Source organism: Danio rerio, chromosome 10 (assembly GCF_049306965.1).
Source record: "Danio rerio strain Tuebingen ecotype United States chromosome 10, GRCz12tu, whole genome shotgun sequence".
Taxonomy (NCBI): Eukaryota; Metazoa; Chordata; class Actinopteri; order Cypriniformes; family Danionidae; genus Danio; species Danio rerio.
Genome location: NC_133185.1, coordinates 34,047,589 through 34,069,668, shown reverse-complemented (window position 1 = coordinate 34,069,668; position 22,080 = coordinate 34,047,589). Strand labels below are relative to the sequence as shown.

The 22,080-nt window shown below is 34.5% G+C and overlaps 1 protein-coding gene and 1 long non-coding RNA gene across 7 annotated transcripts in view; one reads left to right on the top strand and one right to left on the bottom strand.

The window, feature by feature from the left end:
• Nucleotides 1–801: 801 nt before the first annotated feature.
• zpld1a (zona pellucida-like domain containing 1a) lies at nt 802–22,020 on the top strand. 6 transcript variants are annotated; one of them, XM_073914059.1, is made up of 13 exons: nt 802–857; nt 11,393–11,471; nt 14,127–14,239; nt 14,552–14,722; nt 14,807–15,027; nt 15,357–15,538; nt 15,864–15,936; nt 17,304–17,401; nt 17,769–17,849; nt 17,928–18,099; nt 20,102–20,198; nt 20,743–20,772; nt 21,129–22,020. In XM_073914059.1, the coding sequence occupies exons 4-13, from the start codon at nt 14,617–14,619 to the stop codon at nt 21,302–21,304; spliced, it is 1,236 nt and encodes a 411-aa protein (XP_073770160.1). In that variant the 5' UTR covers nt 802–857; nt 11,393–11,471; nt 14,127–14,239; nt 14,552–14,616; the 3' UTR covers nt 21,305–22,020.
• LOC141376396 (uncharacterized) overlaps nt 17,914–22,080 on the bottom strand; it is a 387,511-nt gene continuing 383,344 nt past the window's right edge. The window contains exon 7 of the long non-coding RNA XR_012386404.1: nt 17,914–18,169. This is a non-coding gene — a long non-coding RNA (uncharacterized lncRNA). The remainder of the gene's footprint in view (nt 18,170–22,080) is intronic.

Genomic DNA, 22,080 nt, shown 5'->3' with positions numbered 1-22,080 from the left:
TTTTTATTTAACAATCTAACCTTCTGGCAATATGAAACACTTAAAACAGAAAGGAAAGAACATTGAAGTCTGTTTTTTTTACAGACCAGAGGAGAAAAATATGAAAACACACAATTCTGAGTGAAAAACATCTTCCAAGAGTGCTGATTCCATACTTTTTGCCAGGGGCTGTATAATACCTATAAAATCCTCCCATATAATATGTCAAAACAAAAGAAAAAGAAAGCAAAGGGGAGTTTTAAACATGACATTAACTGCACTCTTTATTTCTTCATGCTACAATAGTATGCAAATTAACTCATGTTTAATGAAATAAAGCGTCGTTTGCATATTCAAACATAACATTTAAAAAAAAAAACTTGCATTTCAAAAAGAATTTGCAATTCCGAATGTAATTAGGTGGAAAAATATAATGGTATGTGTTTACTTGCCGTTCTTCTCTAGTGCCTGTAGCTGAGTGACCACCAGGTAAAGGGTTTTAGAGACTGATTCTGTCCAGCAGATGAGCCTCTATCAATGCTCTCAAACTCAATTTCTGGAGGGCCGCATATACGCACCTCCAACTCACACCTGCTTAATGTTCTCTTAAGTAGACTTGAACACCTTGATTAATTGGATCAGCTGTGTTTGATTAGGGTGGAGCAAAACTGCAGCTCTCCAGGAATCCAGTTTGAGACCTATGCTCTATCAGCACCACTGAGCACCAGTGTCATCTGCCTGCAGTCAGCCTCATCAGATTAAAGCTTCGTCCGCGCTGTCTCCTGCAGGGGGCGACAAACACACGCGGATCTCCGTGTCCTTGCGCACAAACTTCAAGAGCATCTGGAGTCTGGACAGCAGCATCAGTTTGAGCACAGGTGCGCGCGCCTCTTCTGTTTACTGCAGATATCCAGCCCAAATAATCAACATTTCTACAGTATGTCTTTGTATTTTGCATTTTTAAAATAGTTTGCCTTTCACCAAAATGTTATCGAATGCAAATGATAAATAGCTTTAATTGAAAAATCAGTAAAAAAACAAATAATAATTTGTTAATAAAAACTAATTATGAACAACATTGAGCTGTCATAAGATGAATCCAAAAATAAAAGTTAATATTTAATTTAATATTTAAAAGTTAATAAAAGTTCAAATATATTTGTTCATATTGCATATTTTTTATAGCCTATATAAATAAATGCATGGCTATATTATAAAAATATTTTTATATTTTTATACATATACAAATTATACTTTAAACTAATTCTTTTGTATATGTTTGTGTTTTTTGTACAGTATGTGTGTTTATTCATACATAAATATACACATATATTATGTAAATGCAAACTTTTATCATGGATGTGTTTAATTACGAATAAATTCAAGGTGCAAATTACAGGGGGGTTTGCAATCTCCCCTGAAGAACATCAAAACAAGATGTATAGGGGGATCCACCCTTTAGTAATGTAAAGTGTATTTATGTAATGTAATGTGTATTTATATAGCGCATTTTTCGTGTATGGCCATACACCCAAAGCGCTTCACGACGAGGGGGGGTTTCTCCACACCACCACCAGTGTGCAGCATCCACTTGGATGATGCGACGCAGCCACAGGACAACGGTGCCAGTGCGCTCACCACACAACCAGCTATTGGTGGAGTGGAAAGACAGTGATAGAGCCAATTCGGTGGATGGGGATGATTGATTGTAAGGGACGATAGAGGGAATTTGGCCAGGACACTGGGGTTACCCTACTCTTATTAGGAGATGTGCCATGGGATTTTTAATGACCACAGAGAGTCAGGACCTCGGTTTAATGTCTCATCTGAAAGACGGTGCCCACTGACAGTGTAGTGTCCCCTTCACTTTTTACTGAGGCATTAGGCCTCTCTAACACCACTTCCAGCACTTAATAGATGAAGGAATGCACACCGTTTATTTAAAATCACAAATGTCATTGAGAACCACTTAATATGCCTCAAAACAGTGAAAATATAATAACAAGTTTGATTAATAAATTAGAAGTAATTGAATTAAATCTATAAATTTGGTTCACTGAGGAATATAATGGATAAACTTGACCCCCCCCCCCCCCCATTACTAATTCATTCATTTATTCATTTTCTTTTCGGCTCAGTCCCTTTATTTATCTGGGGTCGCCACAGCCAAATAAACCGCCAACTTATCCAGCATATGTTTTATAGAGGATGGCCTTCCAGCTGCAAACCACTGGAAAACATCCACACTCATATACTATGGACGAAAACCTTACCCAATTTATCTGTACTACATGTCTTTGGACTGTGGGGGAAATCGGAGCACCCCAAGGAAACCCACGCGTACACGGGGAGAACATGCAAACTCCGCACAGAAACACCAGCTGACCCAGTTAAGGCTCGAACCAACGACCTTCTTGCTGTAAGGCAAACACGCTACCCACTGCGCCACCGTGCAGCCCTAAAATAATTATTAGACTCTCAAATTATTGGTCATCAATTATCTATGAATAATTATTGCTGATATAAATATCCATAACTGAGACATTTCAAGAATGTGTAGTTATTATATTATTAATATTATATTGTTATTTTTACAGTTGTTATTAGTGTAAACAGTATTTAAAAATATTTTCTGCATTATTTGACGTTCATGACAGACTTTATACTGATAATAAATAATAGTAATGTTTTTTTTAGAGAAATACTACACTTCTAATAATAAAAGTTATTATTATTATTAATAACATTAATTTATTTATTTTCTTTATGGCTTAGTCCTTTTAATCAGGGGTCAACACAGCGGAATGTTAGATAAATTAGAGAGATTTTAAATTAACAGTAATAATCCTGCCACACCCTTTTATATTTTTACATCCTAATTATTGTACTAATAATGAATTATGTGCATGATAAAATTGCATTCTGCAGTACTGACACATTGTATATTTATATTTTCAAAATTATTATCATTATTGCATCACAATACTAACATATTTGCCCTTTAATTGTTTATTAAATCATTATAAAATATTAATAATAATTAAGATAATATACTTTAATTGTTAAATTGTTTAATAAGGAATTCTTATTACTACATAATTTAATATTTTAAATGAGTGCATAAGTTAATAGCTCATATTTTTTAGAAATGATTATTATTAATATAGTTTTGACAGTTTCGTTCTTTACAATCAATCCGACACACTGCTGTTTTGTGTGCAGTTTCATAAGGATCTCTGGCCAGGTTTGTGTCTGTGAAGAGAGAGCTGTTATAGATATGGCTCATAATGAAAAGGTGTGTCCCTCAGGCCTGAATACCGCATGGCTTGTGTTTCGCACTTCAACAATAAGGCATCCTGTGATTTCTGCCACCTGGGACCAGAAACACAGCTTTTCTGTCTGTTGAGTCCCGCAGAGATCTTTCACATGCACAAAAGTTTCCTCAAACGCAGTCCATCAGTGCTTCGAGTCCATAACTTCACTCCCACTTCAAAGTGAGTTTTATACTGTACTCTCCAGATAAAACCCTCATTTATTACAAAAGGATAACAATAAAAATAGATTTATTCAATATATTTACTAAAATATTTTAAAATAACATTAAAGCGCAAAAAACACACAAACAAATTAAGATGTATATTACTATTGATGATCATTTTGATTTTATAATTCTGTCAAGCCTCCTTAAAGCAAAATGAGGTATGAAATGAATGAATGAGGTAAAAAAAAAAATCTATTTTAAGGTCAATATGATTAGCCAGTGCTGTCCAGTGACTTGCCTAGTCATCCTGACTTGCCTAGTCATCCTAGCTTTCCTATATTTAACCTAAATTGTTAAATCTTTAAATTTGCAGTTTAAGCTGAATATTAATATTTTGCTAAATAACTAGAAAATATTATGTACTGTCACAGTGGCAAAGACAACATAAATTAGTTACTAGAAATAAGATAAGTAAAGTTAATTATATGTTAAACAACACCTTTCGGTTAAACAGCACTTGGTAAATATATTTTTTAAAAAATTAAAATTTCACAGTTGGGCTTATCATTTAGACTTCTAGTGTTTGTAATACAGGCGGCAGTGGTTTCATAGTGGTTAGCACTGTTGCCTCACAGCAAAAAGGTTGCTTGTTCAAGCCTCGGCTGGGTCAGTTGGCATTTCTGTGTGGAGTTTGAATGTTCTCCCCATGTTGGCGTGGGTTTCCTCCGGTTAAGTTGGATAAGTTGGCGGTTCATTCCGCTGTGATGACCCCAGATTAACAAAGGGACTAAGCCGAAAAGAAAATGAATGAATGTAATACATACAGTTGAAGTCTATGTAAATGAGGTGTAATTTCATCAAAATATGCTTTAATTTGCATATAAATCGGAACATATATATATATATATATATATATATATATATATATATATATATATATATATATATATATATATACATGTATGAAATTAACTTAAATTGATGAAATAAATCAACTTGGCTGACACAGTGGTTCAGTCGGTAGCACTGTCACCTCACAGCAAGAAGGTCTCTGATTCGAGTCCCGACTGGGTCAGCTGGCTTTTCTGTAAGGAGTTTGCATGTTCTCCCCGTGTTTGTGTGGATTTCCTCTGGGTGCTCTGATTTCCCCCACAGTCCAAAGACTTGCAGTATAGGTGAATAAAATAAACTAAATTGGCCATGTAGTGTATGTGTAAATATATGAGTGTATGGTTGTTTCCCAGTACACAGTTGCAGCTAGAAGGGTATCCGCTGTGTAAAACATAAGCTGAATAAGTCGGTGGTTCATTCCACTGTGGTGACCACTGATAAATAAAGAGACTAAGGTGAAGGAAAATTTATTAATTAACATTTTAAAGAAGGAATTATATTGTATGACCCTTTTTATAATAAAAAACTATATATATATATATATATATATATATATATATATATATATATATATATATATATATATATATATAATTTAAATATCATCATTTGTATTATAATTTATAATTATTTGTAGAATGCAATGAGACAAATTATGTATGACCATATCTCTTCTAAACTTCTTGGATATAGAGAGATGAATGTAACTGTGAAGTTTGGTGTCTGTAAGTCCTGACGAAGTGAAGATTTATGGCTCTGTGCAGGAGGATTTTTTTTAAAGATTATTTTTTTTAAAGAAAATAGCCTTTAAAAATAAGTTCTTAAAATACACATTCATTACTGATGAAGTGTGACCAAAGAAACATTTCAAATTATAATATGAATGTTTCCTTTACATTAGATTGAAAAAAAAAACACGTTTCTCTTGAAACTATAGACTAGATATGCCATAAAATATCTAATCAAAAACTTATTTTTAGACTGAAAAGTGTTATTGTCTGAAAAAATATTTAAGCCAATTTTACACATTAATAAACAAATATATTAATCTAAAAATAAAAAAAAAAAAGACTATAAAAATCTTCTAAAAATGGGCTGCTATAAAGGTGTGAGGAGAAAAGTGATAGAGTTGTCAGATGCTCGACACAGATATGTTTGTTTCTCTGTGGTGTGTGTGATATGACCCCGTTCTTCAGCAGATATAAGTGTTTGTTTGTTGGATGAAGGCTTACCCAGATGACAAGCAATGTTCCCTTTGCTGACAGGAAAACAGTTAGGAGGAAACTAAGCTGGCTGCCGTGACAGACAACACAATCTGGAGAGAAGAGAAAAGGCATTTTCATGTGCGCTGTATTCCACACAGAGGCCAGACACCCGTCACTGACACACTCCTGCTTCTTCACACTCCTGCTTTTCACCTGCCCCCATGACACAGGATTAGAACAAATGCTGCTATCCGGGCTCATGCTTTTATTTTGGAGTCAGTCAGTCAGTCAGTCTGTCTGTCCGTCCGTCCGTCTGTCCGTCCATCCATCCATCTAGTATAAACACTTATTATTTATAGTTATTTAACAGTTTCTGTATTTTGTGATTCACACGTGTTTTCCATTTAATTACGGTTGTAAATTGCATTATGAGACCTTGATCTCTGCTCTTTTGTCTTCTGATGTTGATAATTCAACTCTTCAGATTAACAAAGTGAGTTTTATTGACATTTTAGTAGTTTTAAATATCATAAGAACAACTATATAAAGAAATAAGTCTGTAAAATGCACTGGTAGTTTATTACAAGGTTTTTGTACCACATACAACATCAACCTAGATAACTTTAAAATATTAATAAATGTCCTTTTTTTTCCAGACTTTCAAGGTTAAAAGTAAAGACTAAGGTCCCATTAAAGCTTAAATAAATGGGGAAAAAAACATGAATCACAAAATACGGAAAACAGCAAATTTACAGATTTTTTTAAAAAGTATATCTATCTATAATCATGAAAAAAAAACACGAAAATGCTTTGTGTTGCAACAAAAGCATAGAGCCTCATCAGGCTAAATGAGAATTGATCAAATGTCTTCAAAAAACAAAGTTAAAAACAAATGTAAGAAAGATTAGTTAGTTATTTAGTTGGGACAAACTGGACCTCAACTTTATGCAAAAAATAAAAAATAAAAAATAAAAAAAATTCAGGATTTGATTTTGTTGTTTGTTATTTTGATGTTGTGATGATACAACAGTTGTTTCTGTTTCTCAAATCTGACTGGCTGAGCTGTGTGATATTCTAGTGATTTCTTTCTCTTATACGTCAAGTTGTGGTCGGCCTCAAATTGGCATGGATTTGGATCCTATTTTAACGTCAGGAAAAAAAAAAAAAAGACTTTTGTCTTTATATCATTTCAATATGTTTGTGGACTCACTATATCTACACACAGTTTTGTCCTTCTGTTCTGCTCTTACAAAAGAGGATTTTCATCACATAGGTGCCTTTTAATTCCTTAAAGTTGACCCAACACAATTTAAGGGTGTGGAATCCAACATTTTTATATGGCTGCAACATTGAGGAATTGTTGTTTTTGTTGCAACACATTGCAGAAAATATTTTGACATAATATATTGACATAATTATTATTACTATTATTTATGATTGACAGAAAGAAAGAAAGAACGAAAGAAAGAAAAAAAGAAAGAAAGAAAGAAAGAAAGAAAGAAAAAAAGAAAGAAAAAAGAGAAAGAAAGAAAGAAAGAAAGAAAGAAAGAAAGAAAGAAAGAAAGAAAGAAAAAAAGAGAAAGAAAGAAAGAAAGAAAAAAAGAGAAATAAAAAAAGAAAGAAAGAAAGAAAAAAAGAGAAAGAAAGAAAGAAAGAAAGAAAGAAAGAGAGAAAGAAAAGAGATAGAAAGAAAGGTTAGTTGTGAAACAAACCAATCTGAAATAATCCATAATTAAGCTTAAAACGTTTTGTAAAACTTGACTTTGTCTGAGCCGCAACCAACTCTTTCTAATCTTCACTCAGCAGCCAATTTAAAGCCCAAAATGATTCATTTCATATCAAATTTACATCATCAAGTTTAAATTGTCCATGCCTCCAGATAAAAACCCTTATGAATAAACATGGCACAATTAAACAACAAAGCAAGCCGTTTCTTTAAGAGAGACAGAGGCAATTAACAAAACTTGTGGCTTTTGGCGCTTCAAAAAGGCCAGAGAAAGTTTATTCCCTTGCTTGAAATTCTTTTTTTTTCTCTTTTCTAGACATATCCCGTCTGCCAGAGAACCATGACAGCCAAACACAGACAGATTGCTCATAGTTTAATTCCTCACAGGCCGCAGTGATTGATAACACTGAGCTTGACACCTGCAACCAGCCAACTGATGCTAGCAGAAAAAACTCTAATTACTGTAAACTGCAGGTGAATACAGTAAGAAATGTAACTAAATAGTCACACAGTTTATTGATTACATTGTGACTCACAAACATTTTCTGTATTAGAGGTTTTCTTGACTATTAGATATGCAAACAACACATTGTTTAATTACATACGCACTTATTTGCATACATATCCAGCACAAAAATCAGAAAACAGGATAAAGTCTGGTTTTCGAAGGGATTTCACATTTTGTAGTATAAAAATGTTGTGTATATTAGCAAATCAGGGAACATATCGATCTTTTTCACAATATACAGTTACTGCATGTTAATAGTGTGGGATAATATTTAAATGATTCAAAACTTTTTGATCAAAACAGGGTCCAAAACAGTGGTACCTTTTCAAAAGGTACACATTTGTAATTGACGGGTCCATATTGGTATCTCAAAATCATATATTAGTATCTTAAAAATTTAAGAAGAACACTTTTGTACTTTTTAGGTACTAATAAGTGCCTTTGAGGTACCAGTATGGACCCGTCAAGTACAAATGTGTACCTTTTGAAAAGGTACCACCCCAGTGACAGCTTGCGTACCTTTATTTCTAAGAGTGTAGGGGGGAATTTTTTTATTTTTATTTTTTTCATTTAATCAAAAAGTGCTAAAAAAGTAAAATGTATCACAGATATCACAAATCTATGAAGCATGACAATTTTGTTTATAACTTTGATAACTATAAAGATCATTAGTAATGATTAAGTACCAATACCAATAAAAAAAATTGATTTTAACAATTATTAAAATTGTTAAACGATTGTTTATGATGTGTGTAAGTTCATGTGACACAGAGGACTTTAGTAAATTAAGCTTTGAATCACAGGAATATGAAATTACAAATAAAAAATTAAAGCAGTTATTCTGGATGTGTAGTAAATAAGATTTATACAACATTACAGGTTTTATTGCAATTTTGATCAAATAAATGCAGCCTTGAGGAGGAAAATGATGAAAACGATTCATTGCCAAAAATAAAGTAATTTTAAAGGAAAAAAGGCATTACAAATATGGCTGCATCTCAAATCACATACTTGCATAATATATAGTACGCTAAAAACAGTATGCGAGCCGAATAGTAGGTACAAAAAAAAAAAACGTATGCCAGAAGTACCGGAATGACCTACTACTTCCGGCGAGATTCTAAAGTGCGCATCCAATCGATGCTATGCTATCCCATGATTCCACACAAGAGAATTCGTGAATGTAAGTGAAGTGAGTGCAGCTGACATAGGTAGGATGAAATGGCAGATGTAGTACATTCGAGTTGCATTCATACTACTCACTTTCATACTGTGTAGAACGTACTTTGCTAACAGCTGTGTATTAAGTTTCAAATGTAGTAGCTGAGTAGTATAGGCAATTTTGGAGTCTTGCAATTGAAATCAACTGACACAAATTGATAAAGTGTGGCAAAAGAAAATTATATTCCTAAAATTATACACTGTAAAACCCAAAAAGTTAATGCAACTCAAACCATATGAGGAAACTGATTGCAACAAACCATTTAAGTTCAAATGCTAATCATGATAAGTACTGTGGACTTAATTCATTTGAGCAAACGGAGCAATTTGAGCCCAGTAAAACCCAATAAATGAAGAGAACTCAAACCAACAGAGTACTGTAAAACCCAACAAGTTAAGGCAACTCGAACCATTTGAGAAAACCCATTACAAACTATTTGAGTTAAAAAACTAATCTCTATGAGTACTGTGAACTTACTCCATTTAATTTGAAGTAATGAGGTATTTGATTATCTCATTAACTTCAACACTGAGTTCAGAAATCTCTTCAAATGAGTAGAATTGACTTTCAGTCAATTTTGAGTTAACTACACTCATTTCTTTTGATAAAGTTGACTGTTGGGTTTTACAACGTATGATGAATGTTTTCTTTACAGTAGACTGAAAAAAACAAAAACTTAATGAAACCGTTTGCGATAGAATATCTGATCATTTGTTTTGTGACGATCAAATGCATTTATCTACTCTAAAGATCTACAGAACAGTTAGTTGTGCCATTGTCATCATCCCTATTAAGGTTTTATATTGAATTACTGAGTTTGTCATCATAACCTCTAATAATGACCCACAATGTTCACTGCGCTCTGAATAAAGTCATCAGATAAATAATGGAAAAAGAAAATGAACCAAGACCAAATGCCAGCCAAATAAAAATAGACACAGCCTTTGTGATAAGCTGGATTCATGAATACCATTCCTGTGGCTTTTATTTCAGAAGTTCAAATGTGAGCTGAGGCCATTTCATAGTACTATTATTAGTGTTAAAATGTAATTGTAATTTCATTTTATTTTTTGGTGTCCACATCATCAAATCTGATTTTATATCCCTAAAACAATGTTAAATGTAAAGTGGGAAATGTTTCCAGTAAACTTTCTAAATATATAAAATGACAAAATATAGGTGAAAAAATGTTCAATCTTTAGCAGATTAACTAATTTATTTAAAATATACAAAATATTTTCCTGACCTGTACAAATTAATCATATAATATTATTAATATAGTGGGTACGAAAATTATTCAGCCCCCCTTAAATCTTTCACTTTGTTATATAGAAGAACTGGAGAGGATCTGCAAGGAGGAATGAAAGACCCAAATCTAGGTGTGAAAAACTTGCTGCATCTTTCCCAAAAAGACCCAAGGCTGTATTAAATCAAAAGGGAGCTTTTACTAAATACTGGGCAAAGGCCCTGAATACTTAGGACCATGTGATAGTTCAGTTTTTTTTTTTAATAAATCTGCAAAAATGTCAACAATTCTGTGTATTTCTGTCGGTGTGGGGTGCTGTGTGTACATTAATGAGGAAAAAATGAGCTTGAATAATTTTAGCAAATGGCTGCAAAACAACAAAGAATGAAAATTTAAGGGGGTTAAAATGATAAATACATAAGTCATATATTTTTTTTAATTATTAAAAACTGAAAGATTGGTGTCAGTTGCTGACAAAAAAAAAGTAGTTTAAAGGATAGTGGCAAAGTAAAAACATTTGAAATGGCAATTAGTACTTTTGGAGCTTAAATCCTTAAACTGGATTTTTTTCTGTTAAATGATTGTTGTTCTAAATATACTTAATACAATATTTGTTACATAAATAATATTTAAACGGAATGATATTTCCATAGGTGCCTATTTAAACTACATTCTGTAGTAAAAGGGGAAAATAAAGTTGCAGCACACTTGTCAAAAGTGACTTAATAAACTCTAAAGTACGTGTACTGTATATTGTATTAACAGACAAGAAAACCCTTACAATAAAAATTGTTCTGCTTGCCCTGGTACCTTGCCAAGGTGAATGAGATGTGCCACACTGATAAACGGCACTATAGCCTGCTGTATAGGAAAATTCAACAGAGAAAAATGAAGGAATGACATTTGCTGGAAGCGAATAAATAGAGATACTTATCTCAAGTGCTGAATTGCCCCACTATAGACAAACAGCCCCTTCCATCTCAAGAAACCTTGTCAGAGTTCTGCCCAAAGAGGGTCAGAGCTTCAGCGGTCTGTTTCTCTATAAAACCAAACTGGATTTGGAAGTTGAACAGTTTGGGACGCTTGCGTAGTTTCAAAATGCTTAATTCTTTGGATCTATTGTATTTCACACAGACTGACAAGTGACATCTGGATAATGCATTGCGGTACAAGCTGGCTTGCAGCGCGGATGACTCAAGCATTGATTAATCAGGTAAGAACAAATGATGAAATCAGGGAAAGCTAAGGGAGCTGTGTGAATGAACCTCCTTATGTCAAGAGATAGTGATAGCCACTACAGTTTGTAGAGTCCTTGCTTGCATTCTCTGCCAAAACAGCCCACCTTAACCTCTCTTTAAGTAGGTCAAACAGAAGAAAAAACATTGGTGCTACCACCTGAATGGAACTGTAGTTTACGGAGTGGAGTGTAATGGCCATCTCGTAAGAGCTATGTGATTTAAGCTCACACATCTGATCTCAAGAAGCAGACTAGTGACAGACACTAGATGCTACAATCTTTAGCATAGCATTTTTGTTAGAGTGCCTATTCTCTTTAGTAGAATTGCTAGTTTTAATCTTGGTCTGAGAAGGTCAAGTACAGCCAGACGAGTTACATTAGTGCCGTGACTCATGTGGACATGAAATTTAGGGGGTAAAGTGTAACTGGAAGCCATCTAGAAAGTTCCATATGATTAAATCAATCCCCTCATCTCATAAATGTGCCTGCCACCTACTGTATGACAGGATTGCCAGTTCAAATCCCAGTATAAGCCGGACTTGTCAACACAGAGAGGTTGCATTACTACTATGACCGGGTTTAGTATGGGTTTAGACTCTAGCAGCTATTGTCTGTAGCATTCTTCTTAGTGTACCTACCTCCTATGGTGAAATTGCCAGTTTAAATCCTGCTCAGAGCCGGATGAATAGAACCTGGTGCCGTGACCCAGATGGGTCTCTACTTCAGGTTGAATCTTTATACTCATTCATTCATTTTTTTGTCGGCTTAGTCCCTTTATTAATCCGGGGTCGCCACAGCAGAATGAACCGCCAACTTATCCAGCAGGTTTTTACGCAGCGGATGCCCTTCCAGCCGCAACCCATCTCTGGGAAACATCCACACACACACACATACACATACACTATGGACAATTTAGCCTTCCCAATTCACCTGTACCGCATGTCTTTGGACTGTGGGGGAAACCGGAGCACCTGGATGAAACCCATGCGAACGCAGGGAGAACATGCAAACTCCACACAGAAACGCCAACTGAGCAGAGGTTCGAACCAGCAACCCTGCAACCTTCTTGCTGGAATCTTTATACCATTAAGGTTATTTTAACAAGCAACATAAAGTAATGTTGAAATTGAAATAATCTGTACAAACATCATAAGATGAGCAGCCCCGCCCCCAAACTAACACAATAGGTCAAGCCAGTTTTGAAAGCAATGCAGTGTTTACACATTTTGGGAATGAGGATGCAAATGGCTTGCTTAAAGCTGAATGCACATTTTAAGAACATATTTTAAGCTAAAAAAATACACCTGCACTTTAATTAGCATCAATATAACCCATGCTATAAATCCAGAGGGTATATTATGTATGCCGTTCATTCAGTCCTACACACATTGTTTAGGGATCACTTTCTGTCATGAGACTCATGGACGTTAGTCAAGGTGTATCAGCCAAATAGTAACAGAAAATTATTGCATAAGCTTTCCGACATACACTGATGGAGGATCATTGTTTTGATACAGCAGATTGAACCAGGTGGGTTATGTTGGTGCCGTGACCCAGATGTGTATGAAGTTTCCTTTCATCTCAAAATTACCCTAACAGTAAGCATCCCTCACCTTATCCTAAGAAGTGTATTAGAAGATATGCCAAAGTTAGAAGCTGCAGGATTTAGTGTGTCATGAGGTGTATGCCCACCTCCTACACTATAACTGCTTGTTTGAATATCACTCTGAGTGGGTCGAGAGGAACCAGAGGGTTCCATTTGCATTCTACAGCTGAATTGCTAGTTCAAATTCTGCTCTAAGCAGGTTAAGCATAATTGAATGTGTTACATTGGTGCTGTGACCCGGATGGGAGTGAGGTTTAAGGAGGTGAGACAGACAAGGTTAAGTTCTCCAGCGTCATTTATATTGGGATTGTCATTTCAAATTCTTGCTTAAGACCTGGACGGCTTACACAAGGATGTATTGTATAGACATCTTTAAAGTAATCAATCATCTATATTAAGAGCACTTTAGTGTAAACATGACAGCTAATTTGTTCATTTATTAGTCTGATTTAAATGTGTATAGAGTGGAGCAATCGTTCATCACTGGAAGTGTGAATAAATTGTAAAGATGAGACAAAAATGGCACATTTGTGATGATGATTCTTGTATACATTAGAAAACAGTTCTGAGGAGGCGATGTAAGGGCAACAGCAGAACTTGGAAAGGGGGGTCATTGCCAGACAGATGGGATGCCATCATGGGAGGCGGCTGGGGAAGTGCTGACTGAGCTGGGCCAAACAAAGCATCTAAAGCGTCCAGACAATCCTGGTCCCGACCCAGACCGTCCTGGCACACAGAAAGGCCAGCTCAGTCAGCGACAAGCCCAGTCTCGGAGCCGATGAAAAGATAATTCCCCCCTCGCAGACCACATGCAGCGTGGGGCCGCTTGTGAGCGCTGACAGAGCAAGATCAAGCAGAAAGGATATGAGTGGGAAACTTCAAAACCTGCTCATGTTTCTGGGCCCGTGAAAGGATTTGTATAACACATTCACGTTTGATGGACTTTCCCATGTACCCCAAGACAGCTCTTTTGCTGTTGACGTGTTCAAATAATGAATCTCTTATGCTTAATTTTTTTCCCTCAGAGCAAGGCCGTGTTTCTAGTGGTTTTGCAGGGATGCTGGGTAATCCAGTCAGTCTCGCGCCACAGCTGAGAACAGATGGAGTACCGCTGATTCTACAGCTGCCAGGAAAGCGGGTGAGTCTTCCGAAATAGAGCAAGGGATGCTAGAGCAGATGAAGGGCAAAAGTGGATCGAGGTCAGGGTGAAACACGCAGAACTCTGAGTAAAAGCATCACGGTGTCAAATAGATTTGTGGCTTTTTGAATTTTTGAGCACTTCAGATCAACTCCTCATCATTATTGGCTTCAATTTTATCCGACGGACCAACAAAAGTGTTGCGTTTCTCATTTTTTGTCAGCTTTTCTTCAAACCTAATAGCATAATTACAGAACAATGCCGTCAAATTACCTTTTGAAGCGAGTCTAATCATTTCTTCTCTCATTTCAGAAAAAGAAGCATTTTCTGATGAATCCAAAGAAATCGCTCATACATTGTCTTCCTCAGGAGTTGAAATGGAACGTTTGTGTGTGATTCTCTTGCTTGTAAGTAAAACTTTCATAGCGAATGCTCAATTCAATGGGTTCAACTGTGATGCCAACTTCCACAGCCGCTTCCCCGGTGAGTGGGTGCTTTCTCTTTATTGTGTGCAAGCGTTCAATCGCTGACACGTAATTAATGATATTTTACTCTCTCTACCCACAGCCGAGCGGGACATCAGTGTGTATTGTGGAGTTCAAACCATAACTCTGAAGATTAATTTTTGCCCGGTGCTTTTTTCTGGCTACACTGACACTGACCTGGCACTGAATGGGCGTCACGGGGATGCCCACTGCAGAGGCTTCATCAACAACAACACGTTCCCCACGGTTGTGCTGTTTAGCATCAGTCTCAACACTCTGGAGTCTTGCGGAAACTCACTGGTGGTAAGAAACTGCCATTTTTAAAAGCTTATGTCAGAAGAACAGAATAATTGACTCACATTAGCTCCTAAATGGCCCAGAACTTGAATTCCAGGTTCAGTCATTAGTACGAAACCACATTTGTTCCAGTAAACAGCTTGTGTTTGGAGAGAAGGTATTCTCTCTATGACAATTTGGCTATAATAAATGAAGAACATCTGCGGTGAGCTGGATTTATCTTTGCTTGGGTGACAGCAGAGATCTGGTGTTGAGGAAAGGGCTGAGGATTAGGGAGGTGAAGGTACATTAGTTTCTGGAAGCTCAATCATAGTTTAGTTCCCCTGTGTCGGCAGGTCTCTACGGCTCATGGGCCCAACGCCTATGGGAATCTTTCCCTGGTCCAGATTGGGAATATAGCAGGATACATTGACACTCCGGATCCCCCGACTGTCATCAGTTACCTACCAGGACTGCTTTACAAGTTCAGTTGTAGCTACCCACTGGAATACCTGGTCAACAACACACAGCTTGCTTCGTAAGTCTTCTTTATCAGCGCATGCATTCCAGTCTTGATGCATTATCGTGTCCTAATGCATGCTAAATTATTCATAGCACTTTTGAGGTAAGATAAAAAACACATTGTAAAATATTTAGCATTTATAGTTTCGATTTAACGAGCTTGATTGTGAGGCGTAATTAAATTAGTATGCACAACGAATAAGTTGTAAAAGCTAATGCACGGTTGATTACAAGGACATCAGACAGTAAATCAGGAAAAGCCATTACACAAGTTTTCCTTTCAGACTTAATTGGCCTGCAAAATATATTTATTGTGTTTTAATAGCTTCTTTTGTTCGAAGGTCGGCCGCAGCGATATCAGTGAAGGACAGTAATGGTACTTTTGTTAGCACGCTCAATTTGCTTCTATACAACGTGAGTACATCGATACTGTTTCTAATTGAGCATTTGTTTGGTTCTTTATATGGAGAACTATCTACATTATTTGCACTGTGTTCAAAGTGTTCAGTGGGAAAATATATTGTAATATTGTTTGATTAGTTTCATTTGACATCATTCATATTGTTTACTGTCATCATGGCAAAGATAAAATAAATCAGTTATTAGAATTGAGTTATTAAAACTATTATGTTTAGAAATGTTTAGAAAAATTCTTCTCTCCGTTAAACAGATATTGAAGGAAAAAAAAAAAAGGGGGGGGGGCTAATAATTCTGACTTCAGCTGTATGTATATATGTATATATATATATATATATATATATATATATATATATATATATATATATATATATATATATATATATATATATATATATATATATATATATATATATTACAGACCTGAAACTTGCCTATAGCACTTATTCATTGTTGCTCTTATAGTTGTGTAAGTTGCTTCCTTGTCCTCATTTGTAAGTCGCTTTGGATAAAAGCGTCTGCTAAATGACTAAATGTAAATGTAAATATATATATATATATATATATATATATATATATATATATATATATATATATGCTTTTTAAAATTAGATTTTGCTTATCTCTGGTAAGTAATCTTTTTCATTATTTTTTAAATTATTCTTAGTTTTAAAAAAGAAAATATAATAATAATAAAAACATGAAGAAGATTTGTTTCTTATCTTTATCATTGTTTATTTCTTAAATAAATTTTAAAGAATAAAAATAATGATTTATTTATTTAAATCTATTATTATTTTTGTATAGCTTATTTTATTGTTAGATTATGATTATATTTACTTTATTTCTATATTAAAGACTTTATTATTAATCTCTAATTTCTAATGATTTATTATTCATTTTTTAGACTTAAAATAATAATATAAACAGTTAAAGTGAGAATTATTAGCCCCCCTTTGGTTTTTTTTTTATTTCTTTTTCAATATTTCCCAAATAATGTTTAACAGAGCAAGGACATTTTTACAGTATGTCTGATAGTATTTTTTCTTCTGGAGAAAGTCTTATTTGTTTTACTTCAGCTAGAATAAAAGCAGTTTAAATTAAAAAAAAAAAACATTTTAAGGTAAAAATTATTAGCCCCTCTAAGCTATTTTTTTTCTCGATAGTCTACAGAACAAACCATCGTTATACAATAACTTGCCTAATTATCCTGGCTAGTTAACCTACATTTTTATATTCATACAATTATTATTATTATTATTATTATTATTATTATTATTATTATTATTATTATTATTATTATTGATGGTTTTCTTTAGTGAATATATGTATGGGATTATAATCTGTGGCATTCAATATTTCAGGACTCCTCATACATTCAGAACCTCGCCATCCCAATGTCTGGACTTACTCTGAAGACGCGAGTGTTCGCCGCTGTAAAAGCCACCAACCTAGATAGGAGGTAAAGCAGTTGACCACAAAACAAAACAAAAAATCAAGACCCAAATGCAAACATATGGTACTCAACACTCAGTCCAATTACAAACTTCGCCATGAAACCCAGTGAAAGTCAAATGTAAACTGAGACTTAAGTCACTTCACTAATTGACCATCTGATGTATCCAGACCTAGTTTAGCCTATTAAATGGAGAATGCTGTGCGACTCACTCAATGCTGGCCTTGTTTAGAGCCAGCAAGGGGCGCCACTAAAGTCAATGGGAAAGATTATTATGGGTCCCATGTAGAGATAAGAAACATGGCTTCTATATGAAACACCGCAGTTTGGTCTTAAAGGGTTGTTTCCTATTCAAGCATGTCAATCCCCACAGGTGGAACGTTCTGATGGACTACTGTTACACCACTCCCTCTGGAAATCCTAATGATGAGCTGCGATATGATCTTTTCTTTGGGTAATTCTTTGCCATACATCTGTGTGTGTGTGTGTGTGTGAGCTGAATGCTAAGTGTATCTGACCTCCAATCCAGCAGATGCGATAAGGACCCACAGACGACAGTGTTTGAGAACGGGAAGAGCCAGATGGGTCGCTTCTCCTTTGAGGTGTTTCGCTTTGTCAAGCACAAAAACCAGAAAATGTCGACTGTTTTTCTGCACTGCGTGACCAAGCTGTGTCGCTCTGATGACTGCCCCATGCTCCTGCCCGTAAGGATGGCCACTTCAGACAAATAGTATGGGGAAAACAACATGATTGGGTCATACTTCATCCTGATACCTGAAGAAAAACAAAGGATATTGTATTTTGGTGAAAAAAATTGAGAGAAATTAATTTGCTTTTGGATTGTTACACTCTTAAAAAATATTTGTATATACTCAATATACTCAATTTTAATTTATTTAAAAAATAATTAGATCTTTTTTTTATTTCAGATGTACATAGCTTTTGAAATACAACTTCTGTGCTCACTATTTGTGCTCTATTTTTTTGATCAAAGATAAAAAGTCAAATATAAAAATATCAAAATTAAAACGTGTACTATTGTGAAATATTATTACCCCTTTCACAAGCCTGTTATGATGCGTTTTCGATCATCATAATCTTAAATCCATGAAAATTTGTAATATTTAGATTGTTTTTATTGTTTGAACATTTATATGTATTTATATATGTATTACATCAGCTTTGCGTCAAATTACAAAAAAACTAATAACCACTTATGCGAGCTGTTTGTAATGCATGGGGCTGAAAGTAAATGGACGTTATCCTCTCCTCTGGTTTCCGCCATCAGTCTCACACAATTTTGTTTTTCCTTTTTTTTTTAAGTCTTAATAACACCATTGGGGAGTTTTTCTTTTATTATTTCAGCAAATAGGATTGTAAAAAAAATATTTGTTGTACTCTCCCATTCACTGTGCTATAATTTTACCCAGCTATGACACCTTCATTTACTGACAAACCCAATAATGTGAAAAGGGTCTATAGAAAATTGCAGGTTTTCTATGTTAATACACTCCAAAATGTATTTTTATAGTAGTTTTAGGTGTTTCAATTTAAGTTAAAAGCAATTTTAAATGAGATTTTATTTATTGAAGTAGCAAAAACAATTACAATTTTATGTTTTAGTTACTTTAGTCTCCATTTAAAATGTTCAAACATGACTTATTAAAGGAACAGGTCACCAAAAATTAACATTCTGTCATAATTTACTAAGCCTTACTATTCCAAACACAAAACAGATATTTTGAAGAATGTTGAAAAACCTGCAACCATTGACATGCATAGCAGTAAAAATAAATACTATGGGAGTCAATGGTTTAATATCTTCTTTAATAGATCATCTTTTGATGTGTTCAAACTAGTGTGGAACAAGTCAAGAGTGAGAAATTGAAGACAGAATTTTCAGATTTTTTGGTCACACTTTATTTTGATGGTCTGTTGGTTGAGTTTAAGTTACATTGCATCTACATGCCAACTAATTCTCATTAGATTAAATGTAGACTGTTAGGTTGGGGTTGGGGGTAGGGTTAAGGTTATTGTTAGTTGATATGTAATTGTATAAGTTTCTTATAGTCAGTTAAATGTCTGTTGAAGGAGCATATTAACATTAGACAGTCTATACTCAATATGGACTATCAAAATAAAGTGGTACCGTTTTTTTTTACTCTTTTCTTGAATACAATGCTCAACATAATTGAGGACACCTCATTTTGAAAATTAATATTTTTTTCAGTGAACATAGGCAATGTATTTTGGTATAACAGATTTACTAAACAGATATATTTATTAAAATAATATTTTAGTCACAAAACATATTTAGAAATAGAAAGAAATTACAATTAATATCAAGCAAAATATTGCAAAAAAAAATTTAAACAAACTAAACTTCAATATTTTTGTTTTCTTGATTTTTTCTTTTTTAAAATTTGTATTTAATATTTTTCTATAACATATAAATTTGGGTGTACTAGTTTTCGGACCGTTATCGTAAGTTATTTTGTTATTTAAGCTCCAGATTTGGCCGCAGTATTGACTAATCTAATGTATAGGCACAAATATAATATTGTACAGCTTCCTATTAAAAATATGAATTTACAAGATAAATTTATGAGAGGCATACTCATATATGCTGAGCACTGCTTTTCAAAAAGCACATAAGCTTAAACTCAGGTCTGTGTTTATTTGTTACAAATATTGTCTTCCTGACAGATCTGCGGTAAGAGGAAGAAAAGGGATGTGTCAGAAAGAAGCGGTGGTGCCTCAGACAATGCAGTTATAACCGCTGGACCCATCATCACCCGAAGTGGTATGATATCAACAGCAGAATATAGTTTTGTGTGTGTGTGTGTGTGTGTGTGTGTGTGTGTGTGTGTGTGTGTGAACAATGCTGAAGGCTATGATTTCCACTAAAAAGCAAACTTTGAGTCTAAAGCGTGTTGACTTGGAAGTACAGCATAAACAGTGCTATATCTAAACTCTCCAGCAATCATATTCTGTTTATCATCAAAATCAGCTCATCACACAAGTTCTCATGTTTACGTCACAAATACCATTCATTTTAGCCATAACAACCAGTACATTTGAAAGGTTTCAGTAGTGTTTTAGGACATAATCAATTAGCATTTATCTGTTTTAGCATGCCACCACTAGAAGACAAAAAAATTTAAAATAAAATCTAGTAGAGGCCCAAAATGGCAATTGCAATATCAGTTAAAAACATTATAATTTCCCCTCACATGACCATTACAACTTCTGTGATGGCTTCTATTGTTATTTTTCAGCATTGATGTGTATGATTCAGCACTTTGACTTATCTTAAGTGTGCTAAAACAATTTTCCTCTGTCCACAGATGAAACTCCCAGTAATATATCCCAACTAGGTAAGCCTTCTTTTCATCCTCCTCCATTTTACGCTTTTAAAAGAAGACAGCTTAATCCTTCTATCTCAGAGCTGTAGCATTTCTGATGGAGGATAAAAGCATGGTTTACTCCCTCACAAAAATATATAGGGGGGAAAAAAACATGTAGCAGCTTAAAACCGTGAGCAAAATACTGATGAGTCGGATGGTTTCCAACTGTGAGAAGTTAATAGAGGGTAGAAGCAGGTGGTGTTATCAAGAAATGAACCAGAGGATTGAAAGAAAGAGTGTGCGATAGTGTTTGAAGGCTGTATGAAGTCTTTCTAACACTCTTTTGTGAATGTGTGTGTGCGTGTGTGTGTCTGTCTGTGTTTCAGCGCAGTTAAACGGCCCTCCATTCAAAATGAATTCAGTGACGAGCGCTTTAATTTCTGCCATCGCGATCCTCGCCGTTATGAGCATGTGTTTCTTCATCTTGTCTATGTCGCTGCTGAGGGGAAAACAGACGCCAGCAACATCTCTATCAGGATCCCACAACCCAGCGTTCAGCTAAATGCAAACACACACACACATATATATGACTGTTCATTCAGCTAAACAATAGCACAATACCCATGTGCAGAGCTCTTCGGTTACAAACTCATGCAGTACAGGGAAATAATATCATGATATCACTCTACACAGCCTTTAGCTAGGTACAGTTGCCTTTATTTGTTACAAAGCAACTTAACACATAACACACAATTAAACAATAAGTCTTTAAAATAGTTCTCAAGCAGGAATGATGCCTGGTTTTAGACTCATTTTAATTGTTTATGTAATGTTATTTTATTTTATGAAATGTAATTTCAACAAAACCACATGAGATTCCAGTTAAACCTTTTAAACACATGACTATTGATGTTTTTGGAAAACATTACCAGTGGAATAAGTTGATAATGGTTTAAAATGCATTTTTAAAATGGCCTTGGTAAATCAAAAACTAAATTTACATCCACACCACTAGGTGTCAGTGTCCAAGGACTTTTTTTTACATCAGAGCTGGCTCATGAAGTATTTCGTCCCTTTTCATTTTTCAATGGGGATTTTAAAAGTCTCTGTAAAAGCATTTTAAGTCATGAACCAAATCAATTAAACAAATAATACATTTTAAGCAAGATCATGAATTAAAATTTAAACAAAAAATTAAGTTCTTGAACTTCAGGACATGAAGAAGAAAAAAATGTACAATACAATGAAGCATTGTGAATTAAAAAAATAATATTGGTAAAATATACTATATATATATATATATATATATATATATATATATATATATATATATATATA